The 25441-nt window shown below is 42.1% G+C and overlaps 1 protein-coding gene across 1 annotated transcript in view; it reads right to left on the reverse strand.

Moving 5' to 3' along the window:
- Nucleotides 1–2640: 2640 nt before the first annotated feature.
- Nucleotides 2641–25441, reverse strand: part of LOC142304019 (protein FAM169B-like) — a 50474-nt gene continuing 27673 nt past the window's right edge. The window contains exons 3-8 of the mRNA XM_075345983.1: nucleotides 17741–17840; nucleotides 17296–17381; nucleotides 15533–15710; nucleotides 8130–8309; nucleotides 7694–7818; nucleotides 2641–4654 (exon numbers count right to left, since the gene is read on the reverse strand). Of these exons, the coding sequence (XP_075202098.1) occupies nucleotides 4454–4654; nucleotides 7694–7818; nucleotides 8130–8309; nucleotides 15533–15710; nucleotides 17296–17381; nucleotides 17741–17840 (870 nt within the window). The 3' untranslated portion in view covers nucleotides 2641–4453. The remainder of the gene's footprint in view (nucleotides 4655–7693; nucleotides 7819–8129; nucleotides 8310–15532; nucleotides 15711–17295; nucleotides 17382–17740; nucleotides 17841–25441) is intronic.

Consider the following 25441-nt stretch of genomic DNA (forward strand, 5'->3'; position numbering starts at 1 on the left):
CAGAGTACTGCAAGGATGGGCAGAGTACTGCAAGAATGGGCAGAGTACTGCAAGGATGGGCAGAGTACTGCAAGGATGGGCAGAGTACTGCAAGGATGGGCAGAGTACTGCAAGGATGGGCAGGGTACTGCAAGGATGGGCAGAATATTACAAGGATGGGCAGAATATTACAAGGATGGGCAGAATACTACAAGGATGGGCACAATACTAAAAGGATGGGCACAATACTAAAAGGATGGGCACAATACTAAAAGGATGGGCACAATACTACAGGGCACAAAGATGAGCAAAATACTACAGGGCACAAATATGGACAATACTACAAGGATGGGCACAATACTACAGGGCACAAGGATGCGAGACATTACTACAGAGTACAAGGATGGGCACATTACTCAGGGTACAAAGAAGGGGCACATTAGTATAGGGCACAAGGATGGGAAACATTACTACAGGAGACAAGATGGGGGCATTACTACAGAGGACAAGGATGGGGGACATTACTACAGGGCACACGGATGGGGACATTGCTACAGTATGGGGGACATAACTACAGGACACAAGGATGTGCATATTATACATTACTCCAGGATGGGGGACATTACTACAGGATGTTGGCTAAGATAACTGCATGATTGTCAGGGCCGGGAGGACTGCTAGGCCCAGGAGGTGGATCCACTGGACCATGCACCCCACCAGGAGGGCTGGGTACACGGTAGCCAGAGCACAGGCGTGGCAGGGACAGGTATAATCAGGTCACCAGGGTCACGGAGTTCTTTAGGACAGTAAAGGAAACAGGCACAGCTACCAGGGAGCAAAGACAAGAAGTCTACAGGACACAGCACCAGGGGGCCTGAGCACCTAGCTCATAAGACTATGCTACAAGACACGTTGATCAGGCCCCGCCCATATGGCAAGGCCAGTCTTATATACCCAGCACAGCCTCATGTCATTTCCTGCTGCAGGTGTGCTGGGCCTATAAGACCAGGAGAGTGGGCACGGCCCGGTCCTATACAGAAACATGTGGCTAAGACTCAGAGTCAGACTCATAAGACCAGGAGCACGAGCGGGAGCGGCAGCCATGACCGGTGGACACGTGGACTGTGCCAGTGGTTAAGGAGCGGTGCCGGGATGGTGCGACCGGATCAGTGGGTAAGGATTGGTGCAGGGACACCGGGAGCGTGACAATGATGCTGCCAATTGTAAAACAATAGAAGAAGGGGAAAAAATGTAAAAAAAATATTCAAAATAAAGCATGACTTTTTTGCCATTAAAAAGGCACAGGTTTGTTATAATCAAGCCAAAAAATGTTCAAAATAGTGATCCAAAAGGTGTATAGAAAAAAAACATGGAATCATTAAAAATGTTACTTTGTCCTGCAAAGAATGCGGCCCCCCTCAATTTTTTTTTCTATGTGCAGCCCATTCCCTCAGCTGAGTTTGAGACCCCTGGTGTAGATGCACTGTAAATCAGTTTGAGCTGTTTTGGCAGCTTTTGGGCTTTAAATTCAATGGTGTTCGAATACGTTCGTTGAATGTTTGGCAAACACAGGTGAAGCCGGTGAACACGAACTGAATTGAATCTTGTGAGGTTCTCTTATCTCTAGAAATGACATCAGCGGAAGTCACTAAATCTCCGGCAGGAGCAGTCTATGACGACTCTGTGCCTGTATAGATTGGTGTCAGGCAGAACAGGCAGGTAGTAATCAACTACTTGCCTGTTAGTGTTTAGGCACTTTGTATAAAAATAAAAAAATCCCTGATAACCTTTTTAAATGGAAACATACAGGAAACCTCAACTTATATCCAACATATTTTTCAGTAATATCACAAACATATTTTAAGAGGGTCCCACTAACTGTGTGATAGGCTAATTCTATGGTGAACAGGGTAAAATTTGGCTTGTTTCTGGTCTTTCCTGTTATTTTGATAAAGTGTATTCTGTCATTTCACCACTAGAGGTCAGCATGCATTCACAATAAGGCTGGAATCATCCCACTTCTCTGTATCATGGTCTGAGTGCAGACCGCAATGAACATCCTGGCCCGAACCTGACAGCCTCATATATGCAGATGTGTGAATTCAGCCAAATGATAATAGTCAGAGCATAAGTAATCTGGGTGATTTTAATACTTTATTAGCAGGTTCCTATCCACCCATAAATTGGAGATTTTTTTTTATCTCAAAGAGGCATTTGGGTAGATAGGGACCCAACATAAGAGATACGCCTTGGCGTTGGGTTCACATAAAACTGGCCTTTTTTATATGCAAAGTAACTCAATTTTTATATGTATTTCTTAGCAGTTAGCATGTTCATATTCCTATATTCATTGTTAACGTATCTTAGCATTTCAGAGTGCAACTATCTCTTTATTTGTTATAACATATCACATGTTCAGTATGAACCTATTCACACTTTGTGTGAGGAAGTGCCATCAGTCTTTTTACTTATTTTAATCTGTTATGTATCCAAACAATTAACCTGCACATATAGGGTTAATCTGCAGGCTAATAGTGTTTCAATGCAGTCTGGCCATCTCCAGCTGCCATTAGTCTCCAACAACAAAGGTGACAATTATGACAACAGGACGACGTTTCTGTATAAAATGAGCTACTAAAATGAACACACAGCATTGTGTGAGAGCGTTAAAGGTTTATTGTTACTATGATTGCAAGAGAAAAATCCGCACACTATAAATCTGACCATTAAGAAGGCAATCATGTGAAATTAAATTATGTACAAAAAAATCAATACAAATTATAGTGCAATATATTAGAGTGTAGCAGCATCCCACAGTGAGCCCAAGGTATACAAACCACGCAAGGCACACACAGGCTGTATCAGATCTCACTTTTCTAATGTAACTTGTAATGCTAAATCTACTAATCTGAATGTTTTCTACAGCTAAGCTCCCCAGAAAGATGACCTCATAGGGGTACTTTGCACACTACAATATCACAGGTGCGATGTCGGTGGGGTCCAATCGAAAGTGACGCTCATCCGGCGTCGCTCTCGACATCGGAGTATGTGAATCCTTTTTACTACGATTAACGAGCGCAAAAGCGTTGAAATCGTATGATCGGTGTAGCGTCGGTCATTTCCATAATTTTGGAAGAACCGATGTCACTCCTCGTTCCTGCGGCAGCACACATCGCTGTGTGTGAAGCCGCAGGAGCGAGGAACATCGCCTTAACTGCGTCCCGGCTGCAATGAGGAAGGAAGGAGGTGGCCGCACGACCCCCCCCTTAGGAAGGAGGCGGTTCGCCGGCCAGAGCGACGCAGGGCAGGTAAGTGCATATGAAGCTGCCATAGCGATAATGTTCGCTACGGCAGCTATCACAAGAGATCGCAGCTGCGACGGGGCGGGGACTATCGTGCTCGGCATCGCTATCATCGGCTTGCGATGTCGTAGTGTGCAAAGTACCCCTTAGTGTATTTAGCAGTTATATGTAAATCTACTGCAATTATCTCATTACTGCAAACAATGCATTATTTAAATAACATTTCTTTTAAAAAGTTTAAAACACAAAATGAATCCTTAATATAAAAATATAGTTTTCCTCTTATATCAAGTCTACAGTTCTATTCAGCTATTTTTCTTTAAAAGCCGAGTAAAAATCAATGTAGCAGCATGTAGAAGCTTATCACTCAGCTTTCCAAGAGCCCTGAGTGACATATCTGTGTGATTATGCCACTAAAAGGCGATGTAGATTTCAATGCATAATTATACTATATATATAATTTATTGGGGATTTTTTACATTTCATATAACAGGAAATGTGATAGAATACAAAATAACCATCCCTGTCTCTCCAGCTCCGGTGCTATGGTGGCCCCATAGCTCGTCACATTTCCTGCTATTTGTCATTCAGGATTCTGGATAAACTGGTTAAAATCTTAAGTAGACTGCAATAGTAACTATGATTTTAATAACCTAGCAGTAGAAAAGGACTTAAGATCAATTCTCTCATACTGGGTTATTTTCACCTAAATAGACTTGATCCAAGTGTCTGTAATTGTCTCCTGCATTATATATTAAAATAAAAGGCACAGTTAATGCACAATTTCAGTAGTCCTCCATCTACACTTTTTCATTTATATACCACATACCAGTGGATGTGTGCAAAAAAAATCAGACGGTGACTCCCTGCAGCAACGCAATGCTAACCATAGATGGCAGCAATAATTTAGCTTTAGTTTTGCATTAAAAACACCTGTCTGGTTTCCTGTGGTTTCCCTCTATATTGTATCCTAAGTAATGTACCGTTTGTAATCAGAGTTCATGCATAGGAATTATTCTCCAGTGCAATGTAAACCATGGCTTATTTCACTCTTCACTGCATATCAATACATCATATAGTGTGCCTGAATTCAGACTGGCCGGTTATAATTCATTATTCACCCTCTGTCCAGCTAAAAAGATGGACTTCGTACAAAGTGAACCGCAGGGTCATCAGCATATTTTCCTTTGCTTTGATTCGTAGACGCTCTCTACTTGAGTCTTCCTCTTCTTGCCGAGATGCTGAGTTGAGTATCCAGTGTTCCGGTCATCCTCACAGACTGTATTTCCTCTGTCACGTTCCCTCCGGCTCTCTGGTATGGAAATCTCTGTTTCTGCGGGCTCAGATAATGTCTTTGCAAGACGATTCTCTCTCTACAATAAGAAGCAGAATGGAGAATTTACCCGAATTTCCCATGTCAGCATTTAACCACATCCAGGGCAGAAAAACTGCAGCCTCCGTGGATCTTTAAAGGAACTGAACTGTCTGCTTCCAACGACAAGAGTCTGTGAGCAGAATATAAGCAGCTTTTGGTCTTTATGATGGCAATTTACATCTCAGCGTTATAATATGCAGGTAATAGAGTTGATATCAACCATAACTGTACATCTCCATCTCACTGGCGGACACAGACAGAACAGGGCCTCGTACAAGAACAATATATGGAAGAGTTCATCAAAATGCATAATTCCTTCTGCTTTGGAAGTAGAAGTGGGCCCCCAACCCCTCGGACCCTTGTGTGGCCGCACAGGCTGCACCAATGATATGTCCACCCCTGTCTCCATTGACACATTGTGCCAGTTTCACACCCATGAAAAAACTGACCGTGTTCGGATGACATTGCACAGCCGTACCGCTGCATCTTCGGACCTGAGCTTACTGCTTCATACAGTAGGTATAGAGGAGGAAGGGATCTCAGGTCAGTCGGGCCTGGTACCGTGATCTAAGTATGTTCAGTGTTTCACAGACGTGTGAAACTGGCGGCAAGCAATGTTCAGATGAGCGCATAAATAATCCAAACAAAAGGTACTATGCATTATGTGTTTTTTTTTCCTCACATGGGGCACTCAGTCCATGTGCTTGCTATCTAGAGTTGAGCAAGTACCTAACTATTCGTACTCGCTATACTCATAACCAGTACTGTCTAATACTCATGTATGAATTCTGAATAGCATGTGCAATGCAAGTCAATGGGGGAAAACTCGCAAAGTTAAAATAACCCGAATGCCATACTATTCGTGCAAGTAGCGAATAGTGCAGAATTCAGGTTACTCGTTACATTGCGAGTTTTCCCCATTGACTTGCACTGGTCATGCTATTCGGAATGAATACGCGAGTATTAATTAGACAGTACTCGTTATGAGTATAGCGAGTACGAATAGTTAAATACTCGCTCAACTCTAGTGCTATCCTTTCTGCAGATGGACAGAAAAGGGATGAAAACTAGCCTCATCTGAACAAGGCTTTATGCAGGATCGTAAACATCAAATATTCTGAAATGGTTGCAATTTGAATTCTATGTCATGTATTTGTGCAGCACTGTCGGGCTGGAGGTTGAACTGTAAAAGTGTTTCTTTATGAGATTACTGACAGTGAATCCAGAAATATGACCTGCACCCATTTTCATTTCACATTACATTCAGGATGAACTTGTCTATTAAACTTAGTTCTATTTATTATCTTCGTACTAAGCCACAAACATACAAATTCAGAACTTGTATACTTGTAAGAATAAGCATTAGGTCTATGGCACGCAACAATTTTGCCTTTGAGTAATGGTATCCTGCTCCATCGATTACTACTTATTTGTGGTGACTGCAATGACTGTATCATTTACTGTGGTCAGAGAAACACTACACTTTCGGGAAATTAAAATACATTTTCCATAATATATTTTCAATAAATAAAATTGTTAATATTATGGGAAATCCCTCTTTCCTGTCAAGCATTTAGATCTGGAAAAACGAATATGCATTTTTAGTTATAGTTAGATTATAGTTAGATTCTGAGAAAAATGCAAAAAAGTGGCAGAAGATAAAATTATTACACTTTTCTCAAATATTTGTAATTAGCAAATCAGATGATTTCCATCAGTATTAAATGGACAAAATGTTTTATTTTCACTTTACCAGACTGAGCACTGAATCTGGGGGGATTGTTTTTTTTCTGGGAAAACCAAGTATGGGGGGAGATAGGGTATGACACTATACAGCATCTGAATTTCACAGTTTTGTTAGTGGTCCATAGAATATAGTCGGTAAATTACTTCACATATGCATCTCACTGGGCAGCTATTCAGTAAAACACAAATAAGTTGATCATTTTTCTTGCCTCTACTGTCAGTAGCCTGAACTTTATTGCATATAGAATTTTTCTATATTTTAATTAGATATATTTTGAGCTCTGCACAAATGTTTTTGTCTACCTCTGCCTGTTTCTTTTCCCTGCTCTGCAATTGTTATCCTCCTCCCTTCTCCATAAAGCATAATGGGGATGCCACATGACACCTGCAGTCAGCCTTGTCAGAGCAACATGTATTTGAGCTGGTTTTTCTTTCTGATAAGTGGAAAAGCAAGTAGATTTCTCTAATAAGTTATCACAGAAATATTCTTATATTTGCCAGTACTATTGATTTTTGCAAAAATTGTTGAGCTCCATTATCATCAGAATTGACTACAAGCCAACAATGAAACCTTTAGACTTCTTGAGAAGATTTTTACAAGTCTCTCAGTGTTTAGGCCCCCAAAACTGTCACCGGCAGATAAAATGCATAAAGTGTGTATTTCCAAAGGCCGCTTTCTACTTAAGATCATTTGTAAGGGCTCTTTCACACTGCGTTTTCTCCCACATTCAGTGGTCCCGCAAAACGGGATTCGTATGTATGCACCAACGGGGGCCATTAATTATAATGCTGCACACGGATTCACCGTGTGGTCTGTTGTGCACCATTTTGGGGCATTTATACCTACTGGAGGTGACCACCTAGACAAAGTAGACTTGGTCTGGGTTTCCGGCTCTAGTAGGCGTTTACACTTGGAAATGGTGCACAAGAGAGTAAACAGTGACTACATACATGTGCACCATTATTACTAATGGCCCCGTCAATGCATACATCCGAATCCCGTTTTGTGTGGGGTTCAGACGTAAGCCCCAAAAGGACCCCTTAATGGGGGACAAAACACAATGTGAAAGGGCCCTAAGATTTCCAATACAGACAGTGGTGGCCAAATGGTTTAAAAAAATATATTCATGTTGCACGCTTATGTAAACACATGGGTCTTATGTGTGATTTTTAAAGGATGGTGAGATAGCCGAAGACTTTTCAACAGCAACAATTTTGAAATTTTAGCTTCAGATTCCTATACAGTTCATGCCTTGCGATCTTTAGATTACAATACCATCTAAAAACTTACCACTGGGGTCTCACCAAGCAGAATCTGGAACCATATATTAGTGCGCTGGCTCCAGTCCCCTGGAGGATCCACTTCCCAAAGACGATCTTGTTCCTTGTGGTTGTCTGCTAGAAATCTGCCACAGACTAAGAATAGAAGAACATTATGCTAGACCCATTTGTGAGGAGCCATGATAAAGTATGACCTGACTGCATAAGAATACAGATGTAATTTTTTTAAATAAAATGTTAATACATTTTGATCATGTTGTGGCATTAGATTCATTAATATTCGTGGGAATACCCAAACAAGAGTGTAGTTATGACCCCTTACATACGTAGAGAACCAATGATCAAGAGTTTCATATTCCCTTAGCTAAAGAAATTATATTTTTGCACAATGAGTGTGCAGTATCCAACCAAGAAAATATCATGTTCCTACATTAGGATTTTCTTACCATGATACATTTCTGGAGAAATGGGAGAGCTGACACCCAAGGCAACTTCTTGTACAAAAGTCTGACAAAAGTCTTGCAGCATCGCAATCCCAAAACCATGCCGCCGCCATTTCTGACGTACATAAATGGTGTCCAGAACTGGTAGCACGTAACACTCACTGCTCCGGTCACACAGGCTGCCTGGTTCACAAGAAATCCATTAGCACGAAAAGAAATTTTGGGAATTCTTGAATTAACATGTTACTGAACAGCGCACTGGACATAAAGACTATACATGTGTAGTAGGTAGTCGAGCCCCTGTAACGGAAATATTGGTATTGTCTTGTATTTTATGTTTGTGTGATAAAGCAATGCGAATGTATGTATAAATTATAAGTAACAGCTAGACAGGTTTAACATGAGGTAGAGTTTAGAATGTATTTTTTGATAAGAAATGTTGCCGTCTAGTGGCTCTATTAGGTAATGCAAATGTCAGACACAATAAGGTTGTAGCTATGATTTTTAGATAAGATAGCGTTAATAATAGTGAGAGGAGGGGGTAGATAATTGAAAGCCATTTTAGGGTTGAGAGGCAGAGTGGGTTTGAACAGGAACAGGAGAGGACATGGGTGTAGGTGCGAGGGCCAACTCTACAGCTCCGGAACCTACGGCTCACCGCGGCAGGCTCAATTAAGCCATCTGGGGTGGAATGGACAAGGAGTGGGAAATGGGACAAGGAGACGGTTCCAGAGTACCAAGGACTATATCAGAACGGTGAGGGAAGCTGAAAAAGAATATCAGGCAGTGGCCGCTATACCCATATTGGGAAGCTTAGGTAAAGAGAAAAAGAGTATGTCCCCCAATTCCCCAATTAGAGTGAAAGAATGTCAGTTACCATGTCTGCCATGAAGGTGTTAAGAACAAGAATAACGAGTATGGTTAAGAAATCCCTTGTGTGGTTCCTTTACAGCGGTCTCTGCTTCTGAGAGCAGGAAGGTGAATGGAAGTGAGTGCCAAGCACCACACACAGAGATGTACCCACACACAAGGATCCCTAAGAATAGGGGTGCAGTGACCGAGCTGCCCGGCGCTGCCTTCCCACACATGGTGCACACAGAGTCCCTATAGTCACATATTACTCGGTCGTAGGAGCTGTGTGCACCCCAATGACTGCACCTAAATTGGAACTAACGTAAAAAGGAATTTGTCACCAGATTTTTGCTACCTCATATGAACACAATATAATGCAGGAAAAGAGATCCTTATTCCAACAGTGTATCACTTAAAGGGGTTGTCCGGAACTTTAACATTGAGGACCTATCATTATGGTCATCAATTTCTGATTGGTGGGGATGTTGACATCCCTCACACCTGCCGATCAGCTGTTCTCGATGCCATCGCTAGCCTTAACTACTCAGTTTCAGAGCTATACAGCAAAGCTCTACCAACTGTATATTGGCCACAGCTGGATACTGCATATCCGTCCCCTATTCAAATTGCACCCTCACCAATCAGATTAGGTCATCGATGTTAGCGTCCCAAACAAACCCTTTACTGGATGCAGTAGTTGTGACAGAGTTTTTAGATGTAGCAGATATCAGAAAGCTAACCTCGCCCAAACCACAGCTTTCTATGTGCACTGTATATTGACAGTGAGCTATTACTCAGTGCTGGGGGTGTGGTTGGACCAGGATTCACGCAGACACCTACTTTGGCAATGATAATTTCCTGCCAATAAAACACTCATTATATTGAAACTACAACACATAAGTAACATATCCCTTAAATCAGTGTCTCAACCCCTACCTCATGATGTCCTCAGATTCCTTTGAAGACACTTGATATTTGTCAAAGGTTAAACAATTGATTATTACCGGCAGATTTTCAACATCCTGGAGAACTGGTCTTGTGGATACTCAGCTCCTCCTAATCCATATAGCTAGTGGGTTTGGTAGTATATCACAAAGACCTGCCTGAAGCAGCTGGCAAAAGCCAATAGGTGATGGGTGTTCTGCTTTAAAGGGTCTAATCCTGATGACCTTTAATTGGTGATGATCCACTGCTGATTTTGGAACAGTGTTTCATTTTTCTTTCGTACTCCTCCTCTCCAAAGTTATGCCACCTGGCAATAAAAATGCACATTTTCCCCTCACCTAACTAGGCATTTAACACATACCTTTTCTGTGGAAATGGCCATGTTTTGATTAGCCAATGGCAGAGAAAAAAACAAAGACCCACAGAGAAGCTTTATATTACAGTTAGGTCCAGAAATATTTGGACAGTGACACAATTTTCGCGAGTTGGGCTCTGCATGCCACCACATTGGATTTGAAATGAAACCTCTACAACAGAATTCAAGTGCAGATTGTAACGTTTAATTTGAAGGTTTGAACAAAAATATCTGATAGAAATTGTAGGAATTGTACATATTTCTTTACAAACACTCCACATTTTAGGAGGTCAAAAGTAATTGGACAAATAAACCAAACCCAAACAAAATATTTTTATTTTCAATATTTTGTTGCGAATCCTTTGGAGGCAATCACTGCCTTAAGTCTGGAACCCATGGACATCACCAAACGCTGGGTTTCCTCCTTCTTAATGCTTTGCCAGGCCTTTACAGCCGCAGCCTTCAGGTCTTGCTTGTTTGTGGGTCTTTCCGTCTTAAGTCTGAATTTGAGCAAATGAAATGCATGCTCAATTGGGTTAAGATCTGGTGATTGACTTGGCCATTGCAGAATGTTCCACTTTTTTGCACTCATGAACTCCTGGGTAGCTTTGGCTGTATGCTTGGGGTCATTGTCCATCTGTACTATGAAGCGCTGTCCGATCAACTTTGCGCCATTTGGCTGAATCTGGGCTGAAAGTATATCCTGGTACACTTCAGAATTCATCCGGCTACTCTTGTCTGCTGTTATGTCATCAATAAACACAAGTGACCGAGTGCCATTGAAAGCCATGCATGCCCATGCCATCACGTTGCCTCCACCATGTTTTACAGAGGATGTGGTGTGCCTTGGATCATGTGCCGTTCCCTTTCTTCTCCAAACTTTTTTCTTCCCATCATTCTGGTACAGGTTGATCTTTGTCTCATCTGTCCATAGAATACTTTTCCAGAACTGAGCTGGCTTCATGAGGTGTTTTTCAGCAAATTTAACTCTGGCCTGTCTATTTTTGGAATTGATGAATGGTTTGCATCTAGATGTGAACCCTTTGTATTTACTTTCATGGAGTCTTCTCTTTACTGTTGACTTAGAGACAGATACACCTACTTCACTGAGTGTTCTGGACTTCAGTTGATGTTGTGAACGGGTTCTTCTTCACCAAAGAAAGTATGCGGCGATCATCCACCACTGTTGTCATCCGTGGACGCCCAGGCCTTTTTGAGTTCCCAAGCTCACCAGTCAATTCCTTTTTTCTCAGAATGTACCCGACTGTTGATTTTGCTACTCCAAGCATGTATGCTATCTCTCTGATGGATTTTTTCTTTTTTTTCAGCCTCAGGATGTTCTGCTTTACCTCAATTGAGAGTTCCTTAGACCGCATGTTGTCTGGTCACATCAACAACTTCCAAATGCAAAACCACACACCTGTAATCAACCCCAGACCGTTTAACTACTTCACTGATTACAGGTTAACGAGGGAGACGCCTTCAGAGTTAATTGCAACCCTTAGAGTCCCTTGTCCAATTACTTTTGGTCCCTTGAAAAAGAGGAGGCTATGCATTACAGAGCTATGATTCCTAAACCCTTTCTCCGATTTGGATGTGAAAACTCTCATATTGCAGCTGGGAGTGTGCACTTTCAGCCCATATTATATATATAATTGTATTTCTGAACATGTTTTTTGTAAACAGCTAAAATAACAAAACTTGTGTCACTGTCCAAATATTTCTGGCCCTGACTGTATATGCCCGGTTGATCAAAGAGAAAATTTGCACCATTAGTCTTGGGGGGTTATAACTTTTTAACTCAGGGGCACAGAAAAAAAAGAACTGTTAAAGAATCATTAGAATAAGGGCAATTGGACAAGGCACTCAGATTAAAACAAAAAATCCAATGAAAGATCATCTTTGTATGTTTTCATGATGATTTCATTGGTTGTCTACTGGAGTGATGGGCTCCACCAATACCCAAAAGTATGATAATAATTTGAAGGGAACCCAATGTGTGCATGACATAGGAAGATTAGACTGTAAGCATGAGAAAATACTAAGAACTAATACAATTTGTGTACAGATATGCAGAATATGTAGGTGCTAAATTAATAAAGACATAAAAATAGAGAGAAATAAAAACATCTAGTAAAATAAACCTTGCAGTACAACGACCCTTATCAATACAAGCTTCCGTATTAATGTGCATATAACAGGCATGTGTAATTGTACTAGAATGCATGTTCACACTAGTACAAGTTCTGTGACTGTGTAAATCTGATTACACATATTTGATGAAAGTTAAGGATAGGGTTAATTGTGATGTATCTGGCTAGCAGGTCATGTTCTCTATGGTTGAACAAGTCAGCAGACTGAGTATATTGTCAAAACACACAGTGGATATTGTCACTTCGGTCTGATGAGACAGTCAACAGGAGGTAATTATTTCTGCTGCTTTAATGCTGGCCTTGGCACTAGGGAGGCCAGAGGAGACCTCGCTGCCAAAAAATGACCCTGTTTGTTAAAAACACTGACACCACCAAGAAAGAATGCAGCACAGGCAGCTCACAAACAATGTTCTGCAAGCTGACATCTCACTCCAGGCTCAGGGTAAACATGTCATTACCGGACAACAGGGGTCACTTAAGCATCATTAAGTCCTGGCACTGCTAAATCCCGTCCATTGGCTCAAGGAAAAGATGAGAATTTCTTCCCTTACAGTATTTGTAAATTACTGCAATATAGAAATCAACATACTGTCTCACATACGCAAACAGAATTTGCTGTCCATGGCATGTTTCTGGTGGAGTTTTCCAACTTAATGAGTAAAATGGAGCAAAAATATTTTATTCCAAAGACTCAATTCAATGCATGTTCCCTATAAAATGGCGTTGACGTTTGCATGTTTTAGGCCAGATTCAGAAATGGTGCCTCAGATTGGGGTGTTTAAATCCCCATATTTACGTCACGGGAAAACACACGATATATAAGCGTAATCCTGATTATCTAATTTGTAGCATGCTCATTATGTTGCAGAAAACTGAATGTCAAACACCGAAGAATTTCAAACAGCACATTTCATCTTTTGCGTCCTGCGTCATTCACACACAGGCCTCCATTGTGCTTATGCGCATGCGCACTTTGATCTGCCCGGCTGAGGGCAGCGCAAGGTACTGTAGTGCGCAGGCGCGAACGGTGTTTGACTTTTCCTCGTGCCTGCCCATTACAGTAGCTTGCGCTGCCCTCAGCAGTGCAGATCAAAGTGCGCATGCGCAGGAGTGCAATGGTGGCATCTATGTGGATGACGCAGGACACTTCATGTACACGGGGCTGGGAAGGAGGATGGCAACTGCACAAGATGGAGGAGGAACCGGACCGAGAGCAGCACCACCCATTGGACCAGACCATCCCCTAGGTGAGTATAATAAAGATGTTTTTTATGTCATACAGACTGGCCTGGGCTCTTAGACAGCATTCTGGAAAGCTGTATATAAGGGCTCACTGGTGGTGGCCGCAGCTCATAAGGGAAACACCTGGTGACAGGTTCTCTTTAATGAAGTTCTGTTATTACTAGTGATGAGAGAACCAAACTGTAAAGTTCGGCATCCGTACTGAACAGCAGGTGTTCGGGTCCCAGACCCGGACACAGACGTCTCAGGGAAGTCTGTTACAGTTTTGGTTCGGCCACCTGGATAATAAAAAAAAAGAAACAAACAAAAGTGTTAAAGCAAGAGAATATGTTTACCGAGCCTCCTGCGCGGCTGTAACACTACTTCCAAGTCCGCTCATCAGTCCTCATACATATTCACTGGCTCTGATTGGCTGCTGGTAAACCATGCCCCCACCGTCTCTAATAGCACCTGTGATTGGTTGGAATTACAGGCGCTGTCTGCACTTTCTCTTTTTTTTGATACACAGCCAAGATAAGCCCATGGCTGGAGGTGGCAGCCTGTAGCTGTGGCTTTATCTATGCTGATATCACTTAGGGGGGACCATATGCCATTGCTTACATTTATTTATTTTACACTTCACTATAAGCACACAGACAGCGCCTGTGATTCCAACCAATCACAGGCGCTGTTAGACAGGGTGGGGGTGTGGTCTACGAGCAGCCAATCAGAGCCACTAGTGGGAGGGGAAAGCAGTGAATATGTATGAGGACTGATGATCGGACCCCTAAGTAGCATTACAACCGCATGGTAGGCTTGGTAAGTATATTCTCCTGCTTTAACCCTATTATTTTACAGGTAATGTTCAGCTTCCCATAGGCTTATATGGGGATCGGTGTCCGGGCAGATGTTCGGCTTCAAGTCTGCACCCGAATTGGACTTTTTTTTTTTTTTTTTTAAATCCGGCTGGACCCACCGGACGCGAACATCTGGGGGTTTACTCATCTCTAGTCATTACAGTAGCATCAGTCTAACAGTGTGTATGGTAGGAGCATACTAAAAATTGAAGGGAAAAAAATTGCCTTACAGATACAGTGACTGGTGACCGGGCTGCATCTCCACTGTGCCCGTAACTCAACCGACAATGATGATAGCTAAGAAGGGTAACGAAACATACTGCGTATAGGGATCTAAGAGCACTGTTAAGTTTTACTTTTCACCAGAAGTCTGCCTTAATACCCAGGCAATTTTCATGTTGCCTATTTAGGTCTCCCATCCTTCTGTTCTAGAATAGCATGACTGCTGCAGCCAATCGCTATGGCCACTCATCATCTCTACAGCAGCTGATCACACCAGAAGAGGAAAATAGCAGAGACCACGGCCAGGGTCTGCGAAGGAGCAGCAGCGCATCAACAGGTGAATATATGCTATTTTCTTTATTTTAGCACACATATGCCATTTGACAAGTTAAATAAAAGGGCAGAATACCCCTTTAAATGAACAAAAAAACCAACTAGTAAACTGTTAAGTCAGCTGAGGGGAAACGGTTAGGGATTTATGAAATAAGAGATGCAGTTTATGTCATTGACAAATATTAATTTTCATTTCCTTAAGACAATTAAAACCATATGACAATTAGCAACCAGAGTCTGCAGCACAATGTCATCGATGCATTGAAAACGTGGTTCCAATTTCATATTGTTATGAGAAAACCAGAAAACTCTTCTTCCTTTCTCCTTGTAAGATTACACTTGGTTTTTAACCTTATATTAACAGTAACAGCTAACAGAAATACAAAATTGTAACTGAATATTCACAATACTTCTCATTTGATTGCAAGGACAATAAAATACAGATAGAGTGACATTTTGGGCATTCACCTTTGTTTTTGTACGTGTAGAATGCCACAGCCTCTCCGCGGTGCCAGTATATCTTGGCCAGCTCCCCTGCAGAGTGTGGAAGGAAGCAAACCCCATTCTCTGAATCGCCGCCCTCCACAAAGCCACACACCAGGCAGTTCAGAACAAAGAGGGCAATCCTTTCTCCACATGTCTGAACCTGAGGAATGACAAACTTGATTACTCAAGGGAAGTACCAATTCTCAAAGAATCACAAACTGCTGACAAGATCACTTCTCAGTCCGGCTACATGAGTAATAAAGAGATCGATCTGTGCTTCAGGCCCCGAAAACTGTGACATGATGCGAGAAAAATAACATTAGGAAAACCTAATCTGTCACGGTGAGTCCCAGCCGGACCGAGGGCAAAGCGGCTGCAAAGCTCAGAAATAATAAAGATAATATTATTGGAAATCTACCGTTTTCCTGCACCGACGGTTCAGCCTCACCGAGACATATACTTACATTTAAAGGGAAGCAAAATTATGTTACACTGTAAACATATTTACTGTGTTTTTCCAAAAATAAGCCCAAACAGGAATTTTCAGCATTTTCGGCGTAAGGCTTAAATATAAGCCCTAGCCCGATAATGAGCCCTAATCATGGTTCAATAATGAAGTGTCCATGCAGTTAAAAAGTTAAAGAAGACTGCAGGACACTTCATCATAGAAAGCGGACACCCCCAAAGAGAGAAGACAGAGGACCCCGCAACCATACTCATCAAATGTCAAACGGGAAGACCTGCAGTGGAGCGCACATCCATACACATCAGATCGCACACACACATGCACACACACACACACACCAGATCACACACACATTCATCAGATCGCACACATTCATCAGATCACACACACATCAGATCACTCACAGAATCACACAACAGGTCGCACACACACACACTCACCACATTGGATGATACTGATTGTTTCTCGCCGGTAGAGAATCCTGGGGAGCAGTGTGCTGGAACGTATACAGGGCCTGCATTTCATCACAGGTTCTCACACTCCACTGCACTGCGTCCCATCTTCCTCTGCTGGCCGGAAGCAATAAGTCTCGCCAGATGTGGTGAGTGTGTGATTGCGTGTGCGACCTGATGTGTGTATGAGTATGAGTGATCTGATGTATGTGAGTGTGTCAGACAAATGCAGGGGATGGTAGCATGGAGCATACGCCGGAGGACCTGGGAGCCACACAGATGTCCGGGGTCTGGTAAGTATGATTCTCCTTGGAAGGGGGGTTTGCTTTTGGGGGGGGTAAACATACCCCCTCCAACCGTGTTTCCCCAAAAATAAGACCTACCTGAAAAAAAGCCCTAGCACTTTTTTCAGAGCAAAAAAAGTATAAGACAGTGTCTTATTTTTGGAAAAACACAGTATGTTTAACAAAGCTTTACTTGAGAATAAGTATACTTGTAGTTCCAAAAGCCATTGGTTATGCAAGAAAATAATTAAAAAATAAATTAGTTGCTCAATCCACTATGGATGGTCCGGCGGCCCATCCCTCCTTCAATATGGCTGCTCAGTGCCTTCATTAATTAACAGTAATATCTTTCCTTGTGCCAGCAATGCAGTGTCAACCCCTGTCCCTCTTGTACACATTTATCTGTATGGTCAGCATAGAACATCATATTTCCCTTCAATGGCCATTACAGAGAGAATGTCTGACCAGCTGATCACTGCAGAGCTGAATGGAGTTATCTATAATAAGAAAAGACCATTCAATTTAAAAAAAAATATCACTCACCCTTTTCAGACCTTGTTGGAATGGATCGCATGACTGTAAGACGTCATCTACACCCCACCACTTGTCATTCATATACACAGCTAGAACTGAGATGACACACAAATAAAGCGTATTAAAAATAATAAAAACATCCAACAAAGGCAGGAAAATATAATAGAATTGAGCCCGTCTGCTGATAATATAGCGGTATTACTGGTAAGCACACTGTCAGGCTCTACACGGCAATAGCCTAAGATACCACGTGGATCATCCTGTAATGCGCATCCTGTGAGGACACAGGATCAGTGACGCCGGATCTACTGATCTGACTCCTATACAACACTCAGATCAGCGTTCAGTACATTAATTCATGGTTTAATCACCTAATGTCACCATCTGACGTCTCCGATATACGTATGGACCTAAAGGCCGTTATCCACACTTAATAGCCAAAACTATTTCACACCTGAGTCTCTTTTCTTTGGGTTTACTAAGAGCAGCATTTTCTGAGAATCCTCATCACGGAACAAAGGTGCATGGAGAACACAGTTTCCATCTACTTTTATCTGCAAAAGGAACAGTATTTAATGAATCTGTTAAGGGTCCAAATATTACAAGAGATGTTTATCCAGATGCTCAGTTTTCAGGTGAAATATGTAGTAATCTCTCCTAAGGAGTTTCTTCTTGTAAAGACGTACGGTACCTGGTGATGGGAATCTTACAGGCAAATGAGCCTAAACCAGATTTCTTCTCTTCTCAATGGCCAGAGATCAGGCTTACAATAATAATTCAGAGATAATATGCTTTTGTCATTAAGATTAACCTTCCTTTTAAAAGGTATTGATAGTGAAGGCATCCCCTGCTCACAGGATATACATGCGTCTTCCACAAGCTCATACATGTCATGTAATAGTTTCAAGTAATTTTTTTATTTTTTTTTTTTACACAATTTCCACTGTTTACAACATTTCTTAACAAGGTAAGTAACTCTTTAAAGGTAACTTTTCAATAGATCCATGGTGCCTGAACCACACGCAGCATGAATCAGAGCGTGGATGTGCAATTGTCGCCCAGTATGTTAATTCTGAAACAATGCAATGATGCAATGAGTCCAGATCTACACTGAACAAAAATATAATTGCAACAATTTTATTTTTGCTCCCTTTTTCATGAGCACATAACCACAGTTAACGTACAAAAAGGAGAGATCCTTAAAAGTCAGACTTTTTACATAGTCACTATATGCCTCCAAAAAAACTCACCAGGCTATCCTCAAACACGAAGGGATATTACAGATGCAGAAGATGTATAGCATATCCATTTATGCAATGTTTAGCGTTTTCAGAAGATCAGTAAAAAAAGAAAATTTAAATACCAGGTCACTAATTGCTGAACAAAAGGACTAATGTACACTGAACAAATATATATATACAGTGCTGGCCAAAAGTATTGGCACCCCTGCAATTCTGTCAGATAATACTCAGTTTCTTCTTGAAAATGATTGCAATCATGAATTCTTTGGTATTATTATCTTCATTTATTTTGCTTGCAATGAAAAAACACAAAAGAGAATGAAACAAAAATCAAATCATTGATCATTTCACACAAAACTCCAAAAATGGGCCAAACAAAAGTATTGGCACCCTTAGCCTAATACTTGGTTGCACAACCTTTAGCCAAAATAACTGTGAACAACCGCTTCCGGTAACCATCAATGAGTTTCTTACAATGCTCTGCTGGAATTTTAGACCATTCTTCTTTGGCAAACTGCTCCAGGTCCCTGAGATTTGAAGGGTGCCTTCTCCAAACTGCCATTTTGAGATCTCTCCACAGGTGCTCTATGGGATTCAGTTCTGGACTCATTGCTGGCCACTTTAGTAGTCTCCAGTGCTTTCTATCAAACCATATTCTAGTGCTTTTTGAAGTGTGTTTTGGGTCATTGTCCTGCTGGAAGACCCATGACCTCTGAGGAAGACCCAGCTTTCTCACATTGGGCCCTACATTATGCTGCAAAATTTGTTGGTAGTCTTCAGATTTCATAATGCCATGCACACGGTCAAGCAGTCCAGTACCAGAGGCAGCAAAGCAACCCCAAAACATCAGGGAACCTCCACCATGTTTGACTGTAGGGACCGTGTTCTTTTCTTTGAATGCCTCTTTTTTTTCCCTGTAAACTCTATGTTGATGGCTTTTCCCCAAAAAGCTCTACTTTTGTCTCATCTGACCAGAGAACATTCTTCCAAAACGTTTTAGGCTTTCTCAGGTACGTTTTGGCAAACTCCAGCCTGGCTTTTTTATGTCTCGGGGTAAGAAGTGTGGATACCTACCATACAGTCCCTTTTCATTCAGACGCCGACGGATAGTACGGGTTGACACTGTTGTAACCTCGGACTGCAGGGCAGCTTGAACTTGTTTGGATGTTTGTCGAGGTTCTTTATCCACCATCCGCACAATCTTGCATTGAAATCTCTCGTCAATTTTTCTTTTCCTTCCACATCTAGGGAGGTTAGCCACAGTGCCATGGGCTTTAAACTTTTTGATGACACTGCGCACCGTAGACACAGGAATTTTCAGGTCTTTGGAGATGGACTTATAGCCTTGAGATTGCTCATGCTTCTTCACAATTTGGATTCTCAAGTCCTCAGACAGTTCTTTGGTCTTCTTTCTTTTCTCCATGCTCAATGTGGTACACACAAGGACACAGGACAGAGGTTGAGTCAACTTTAATCCATGTCAACTGGTTGCAAGTGTGATTTAGTTATTGCCAACACCTGTTAGGTGCCACAGGTAAGTTACAGGTGCTGTTAATTACACAAATTAGAGAAGCATCACATGATTATTCAAACAGTGCCAATACTTTTTTCTACCCACTTTTTTATGTTTGGTGTGGAATTATATCCAGTTTGGCTTTATGACAATTTGTATTTATTTTTTTTTTCATTGAAGACAAATTAAATGAAGATAATAATACCAAAGAATTTGTGATTACAATCATTTTCAAGAATAAACTGAGTATTATCTGACAGAATTGCACGGGTGCCAATACTTTTGGCCAGCACTGTATATATATATATATATATATATATATATATATATATATATATATATATATATGTCGCTGGTGAAAGCACCCGCCCCCGTCGTTTGTGCGTCACCGGCAAATCACTGCCCGTGGCGCACAATATCGTTAGGAGCCCGTCACACGGGACTTACCTGCCTAGTGACATCGCTGTTGCCTGTGTTCGTTCGGCGTCAGAGCGGCGTCACTAAGCGGCCGCCCAATAGAAGCGGAGGGGCGGAGATGAGCGGCCGTAACATCCCGCCCACCTCCTTCCTTACGTATTGCCGACGGCCGCAGGTAAGCTGTAGTTCGTCGTTCACGAGGTGTCACACATAGCGATGTGTGCTGCCTCGGGAACGACGAACAACCTGCGTCCTCAACAATCAACGATTTTTTAAAAAGGAACGACGTGTCAACGATGGACGATTAGGTGAGTAATTTCCATCGTTAACGGTCGCTCGTTGGTGTTACACGCAACGACGTCGCTAAGGATGCCGGATGTGCGTCACGGAATCCGTGACCCCGGCGATATATCGTTACGTTACGATACGTCGTTGCGTGTAACGGGGCCTTAAGAGTCAAGTTTTTTTATGTACACTAAAAAAACTTTTTCTCTCGACCATTGTTCACAAATTTGTCTAAATCTGTGTTAGATTACCAAAATAATCCATCCAGCATGATTATTGCACAGGTGTGCCTTAGGCTGGCCACAATAAAAGGCTAATCTAAAGTTTTACTGTATTGAAGGTGCTGGGGAGGGTCAGAAAACCAGTCAGTATCTGGTGTGACCACCATTTGCCTCACGCAGTGCAACACATCTCCTTCACATACAGTTTATCAGGCTTATCTCAGCAAAGGAGAAGAGCTCACTAACACAGATTTAGACATTTTTGTGCACAATACTTGAGAGAACAAAGCCTTTTGTGTACAAAAGTTTTAAATTTTAGTTTAGTTTAATTGTAGTTTGAGTTCAGCTCATGGAAAATGGGAGCAAAAACAAAAGTGTTGCATTTATAATTCTATTCAGTGTAAATCCCATTGAACACTTGTGGAGAGATCTTCAAATTGCTGTTGAGAGAAGGCACCTTCAGATATGAGAGACCTGGAGCAGTTTGCCAAAGAAGAGTGATCCAAAATTCCAGCAGAGAGGTGTAAGAAGCTTGTTGACGGTTATAGGAAGCGATTGATGCTCGCAGCTATTTATTATAAAGGGCGTGGTACCAAATATTAAATTCAGGGTGCCAACAAATTTGTCTGGCTCAATTTGGGGGTTTTGTGCAAAATTACCGTATTTTTCGCTTTATAAGACGCACCTGATTATAAGACGCACCCCCAAATTTGGTGAAGGAAAAGAGATTTTTTTTCTTTTTTAATGTTAAATGGGGTCCGTCTTATAATACCAATGTCCGTCTAACAAGTCATATAGGGTATATGTCCCTCATAGCCTCCCCATCCTAAAATTAGCCCCCTTAACCTGGATATGGCCCCCTTAGATTGAATATAGCCCCCTTGTGCTGGCACACATCCCCAGTGATGCCACATGTCCCCCATTGCTGGCACACGTCCCCTATTGCTGGCACACGTCCCTTTATTGCTGGCACATGTCTCTTATTGATGGCACACGTCCCCTATTTATGGCACAAGTCCCCCTGTGCTGCCCATGGCCCCCTATGAATGGCACACGTCCCCCTGTTCTGCCCATGGCCCCCTATGGGAGGAGCACGTCCCCCTGTGCTGCCCATGGTCCCCTATGGATGGCACACGGCCCCCTGTGCTGCCCATGGCCCCCTATGGATGGGACACGTCCCCATGTGCTGCCCATGGTCCCCTATGGATGGGACATGTCCCCCTGTGCTGCCCATGGCCCCCTATGGATGGCACACGTCCCCCTGTTCTGCCCATGGCCCCCTATGGATGGCACACGTCCCCCTGTGTTTGATATGGCCCCACATGCTGTTGCCCATAGCAAAATAAAAAACTCTTTACTTATCTTCTCCAGCGCTGTAATCCCGGTGTCTTCCTCCGTGCTGCTGAGCTCCTGCACTTCCTGGTTCTCGGTGTCGGTCATGTGATCGGCACAGCAGATTGACATCATCTCTGCGTGCCTGATCACAGCGGCAGCAGGGAGACCGGGGAGACACACTGGATGAGGTAAGTAAAGAGTTTTTTATTTTACTATGGGCAGCAGCAATGGGGGCCAAATCTAACACGGGGGGGGGATGTGCTATTAAAGGGGGGCGCAGGCACATATAATATGCGCCGCTCCCCGAGCCCATCACCGCAGTGCGGTTTCAGCACCATGGTGATGTACAGCAGCAGTGCATATTATATGAGCGGGAGCAGGAGATCTCCCGCTGCCTCCTGCAGCCTTCACCAGCCTGCCTCAGCCGCCAGCACCGCTCCCTGGGCCCTGCAGTATATAATCCGTATATTCGGATTATAAGACGCACCCCCTACTTTCTCCCAAAATGTGGGGGAACAAAAGTGCATCTTATAAAGCGAAAAATACGGTATGTCCAATGCGCCTTATTTCCTCAGGTTTTTTTTTCTCCTATACACACAAAGGAAATAAACATGTGTATGTATAACAAAATATGTGTAATTGCAAGAATTTTCTTTCTAGGAGAAATAGTTCATTTTCTGGAACATCACTTTCGTCCATGACTGTACCTGGTTGCAATCGATAAGCAATGATTCATGTTGTCCGAACCACTTAATGACTGGTTTCCTTTAAGAGATTGTCCTACTTTGGACCTTATTTGTTTTTTTACTGCTGTTTTTTTTAAAATCCCCACAACCAGAAAACCATGAAAGATGACATTTTTCATGGCATCATTTTGGCCATATTTTAACATAACATTTAACTCATAACATTTATTATTATCCACGACATACCTTTTATAAGAGCTTTCTTTTTGCTGGACATCTTGCATCTATATTGTTATTGTTATATATTGTTATCACTTTGACATACCTTTGACATTTTGTTTACCCCCTTCTTCTGTACCTCTTGGGTGCTGTTGTCAGTATTGCCAAATCTAAGTAGCTAAACCGCTGAGATGAGAGTTGATTTCAATCCCGGGTACTGCAGTAGGGTGCCAACTGTATGTTACAGCTGACATCCACTGCCTATACCATGGACCCAGCTCCTGAGCTTTCACCATTACCAGTAGCATAAATGTATGGCACAATGAGGGATTAAAAGGACTAACCTCAGGCAATCCCAGTAGAGAAGGAATTGTTTTTTCTGCATGGCCCTCCACTTTATTAATAGTGATTAATGTTGGGGCAGTTGGGCATGACAGGTAAATGACTGCCAGTTGGTCACTAAAATTTTATTTCACAGGTACACTCTAGGTGAGGTGTATAGCAGTGGTTTTTAAATTAAAAGTGCCATTGTGTAACTGACTTTTAACACTAGAAGTCCCAGGAATTTCGAGCTCCGTAGGGTTTCAATGGTAGACTCCATAGGGTTTCAATGGTAGAAATGTTAAATGACCCCTCTCTGGGAGTTTTAGTGTTAAAGGGAATCTGTCAGCAGGTTTTTGCTATGTAAGCTGAGGACAGCATGCTGTAAGGGATAAAAAAAAAAGCAATTTTGCCTCTCTTATCTGTGTGTGCTATTGTTTCCTTTAACTAATGCCTTTATTATGCTTTGATTAACATTTTTAGGTCTAGTTGGCATGTGTAGGGAGTGTGACACGCCCCCCTGCTTTGATTGACACCTCAGAGTCAATGCACAATTTCTATTGAAAGCCTGGTGTGGGCAGGAACAGATCTCTGGGCTCAGCTACATGCTTAAAACTCAATTTTTTGATTAAGTGAGAACGGCTGCACCTAATAATCTAAGTGATACACAGTTGGATTGAGAATTGCCTTACGTACAGTATGTTGCTGTCAGATGAGGTAGCAAAAACCTGCTGACAGATTTCCTTTAAGGCTTTTCTTTTCAGTGTTTATGGTCCCCAAAAATGATATCACACTGCCATGCCTTACACTTAGAACTATTTTTGTTTTTTCTTCCTAAACATCAATTTCCATTCTTGTTGCAAAAAGAAAAACACAAGAAGGGAGAACTGATCCTGATAACCCTACAGGACACATGCTGAATTTGCAACAATTTTTTTCATTTTAGTAGCTAACAATACACAATATAGCAACTACATTTGCACCATTTTACTGAAACCATAGTTTATGAGATCTCTACTTAGAAAAATCACTGCGAAAGGAACTATCACAACTGAGCCTTAAATTCCCCTGGAGGTCCGCAAACTACACTGATATATACAAATAGTGTAATTCATGGGTCAGAATAGCTAAAAAGCCATACTAAATGCACAATTACAAATCATGGGTGGAGATGTGATACTGCTTATGCACCAGGGATGAAGAGTTTGCAGCTACACCTGTGCGCTCAGTATGGTAGTACACCATCATAAAAGAGTGTAAAACTCCTTAATTAAAGCAAGCTGCCCAAGCATTACATAGATTGTATTATTGTAGAGTATCTGGGAATCACACAATCTTACTGTATCTGTAGACAGGAACACTTTCTTTCCATGTTATGGAATGACAACCCCTGCTCTGTGTTTTCAGCAAAAGTCAGTGGAGGGCGCTCAGAGAAAATACAAGGATGGCCGAAACCTCTATGCTCGAAGTATGCAAAACAGCTGAGGATTCATAAGAATTTCTGCTCAGTTTAGGAAGAGCCTCTCGGCTGAAGGAGGTGAATATAGTTGAGGCATTGAAAATATGTGAGGGACGTGGGGGGACTCTAAAACAGGGAAGCGAAAAAAAAATACTAGGTTCAATTGGGGTCTCTGCCTGTAGATGTAGAGCGCAGGACAGTTTGGGTGGGCCTTTTACTGGCAAACATGTTATTTTAGGGTTGCACAACTGGAAATTAGGTACACAGATCAGTAAGAGAAACAACATAAAAATGCAGGCAAGAAAGTTCAGGCTGAAAGCCATAGTTAGTTACGTATGAAGGGAAATTACGAAGACCATTGGTTGGCATGATAGTCCTGAGGGCTCGCTCCCACTTGTGTATAAAATGGATGAGTGTAATGCGAGAATAAAATCGCGCTGCACTCACACCAATGTTAT

Source organism: Anomaloglossus baeobatrachus, chromosome 4, assembly GCF_048569485.1.
Source record: "Anomaloglossus baeobatrachus isolate aAnoBae1 chromosome 4, aAnoBae1.hap1, whole genome shotgun sequence".
Lineage (NCBI taxonomy): Eukaryota > Metazoa > Chordata > Amphibia > Anura > Aromobatidae > Anomaloglossus > Anomaloglossus baeobatrachus.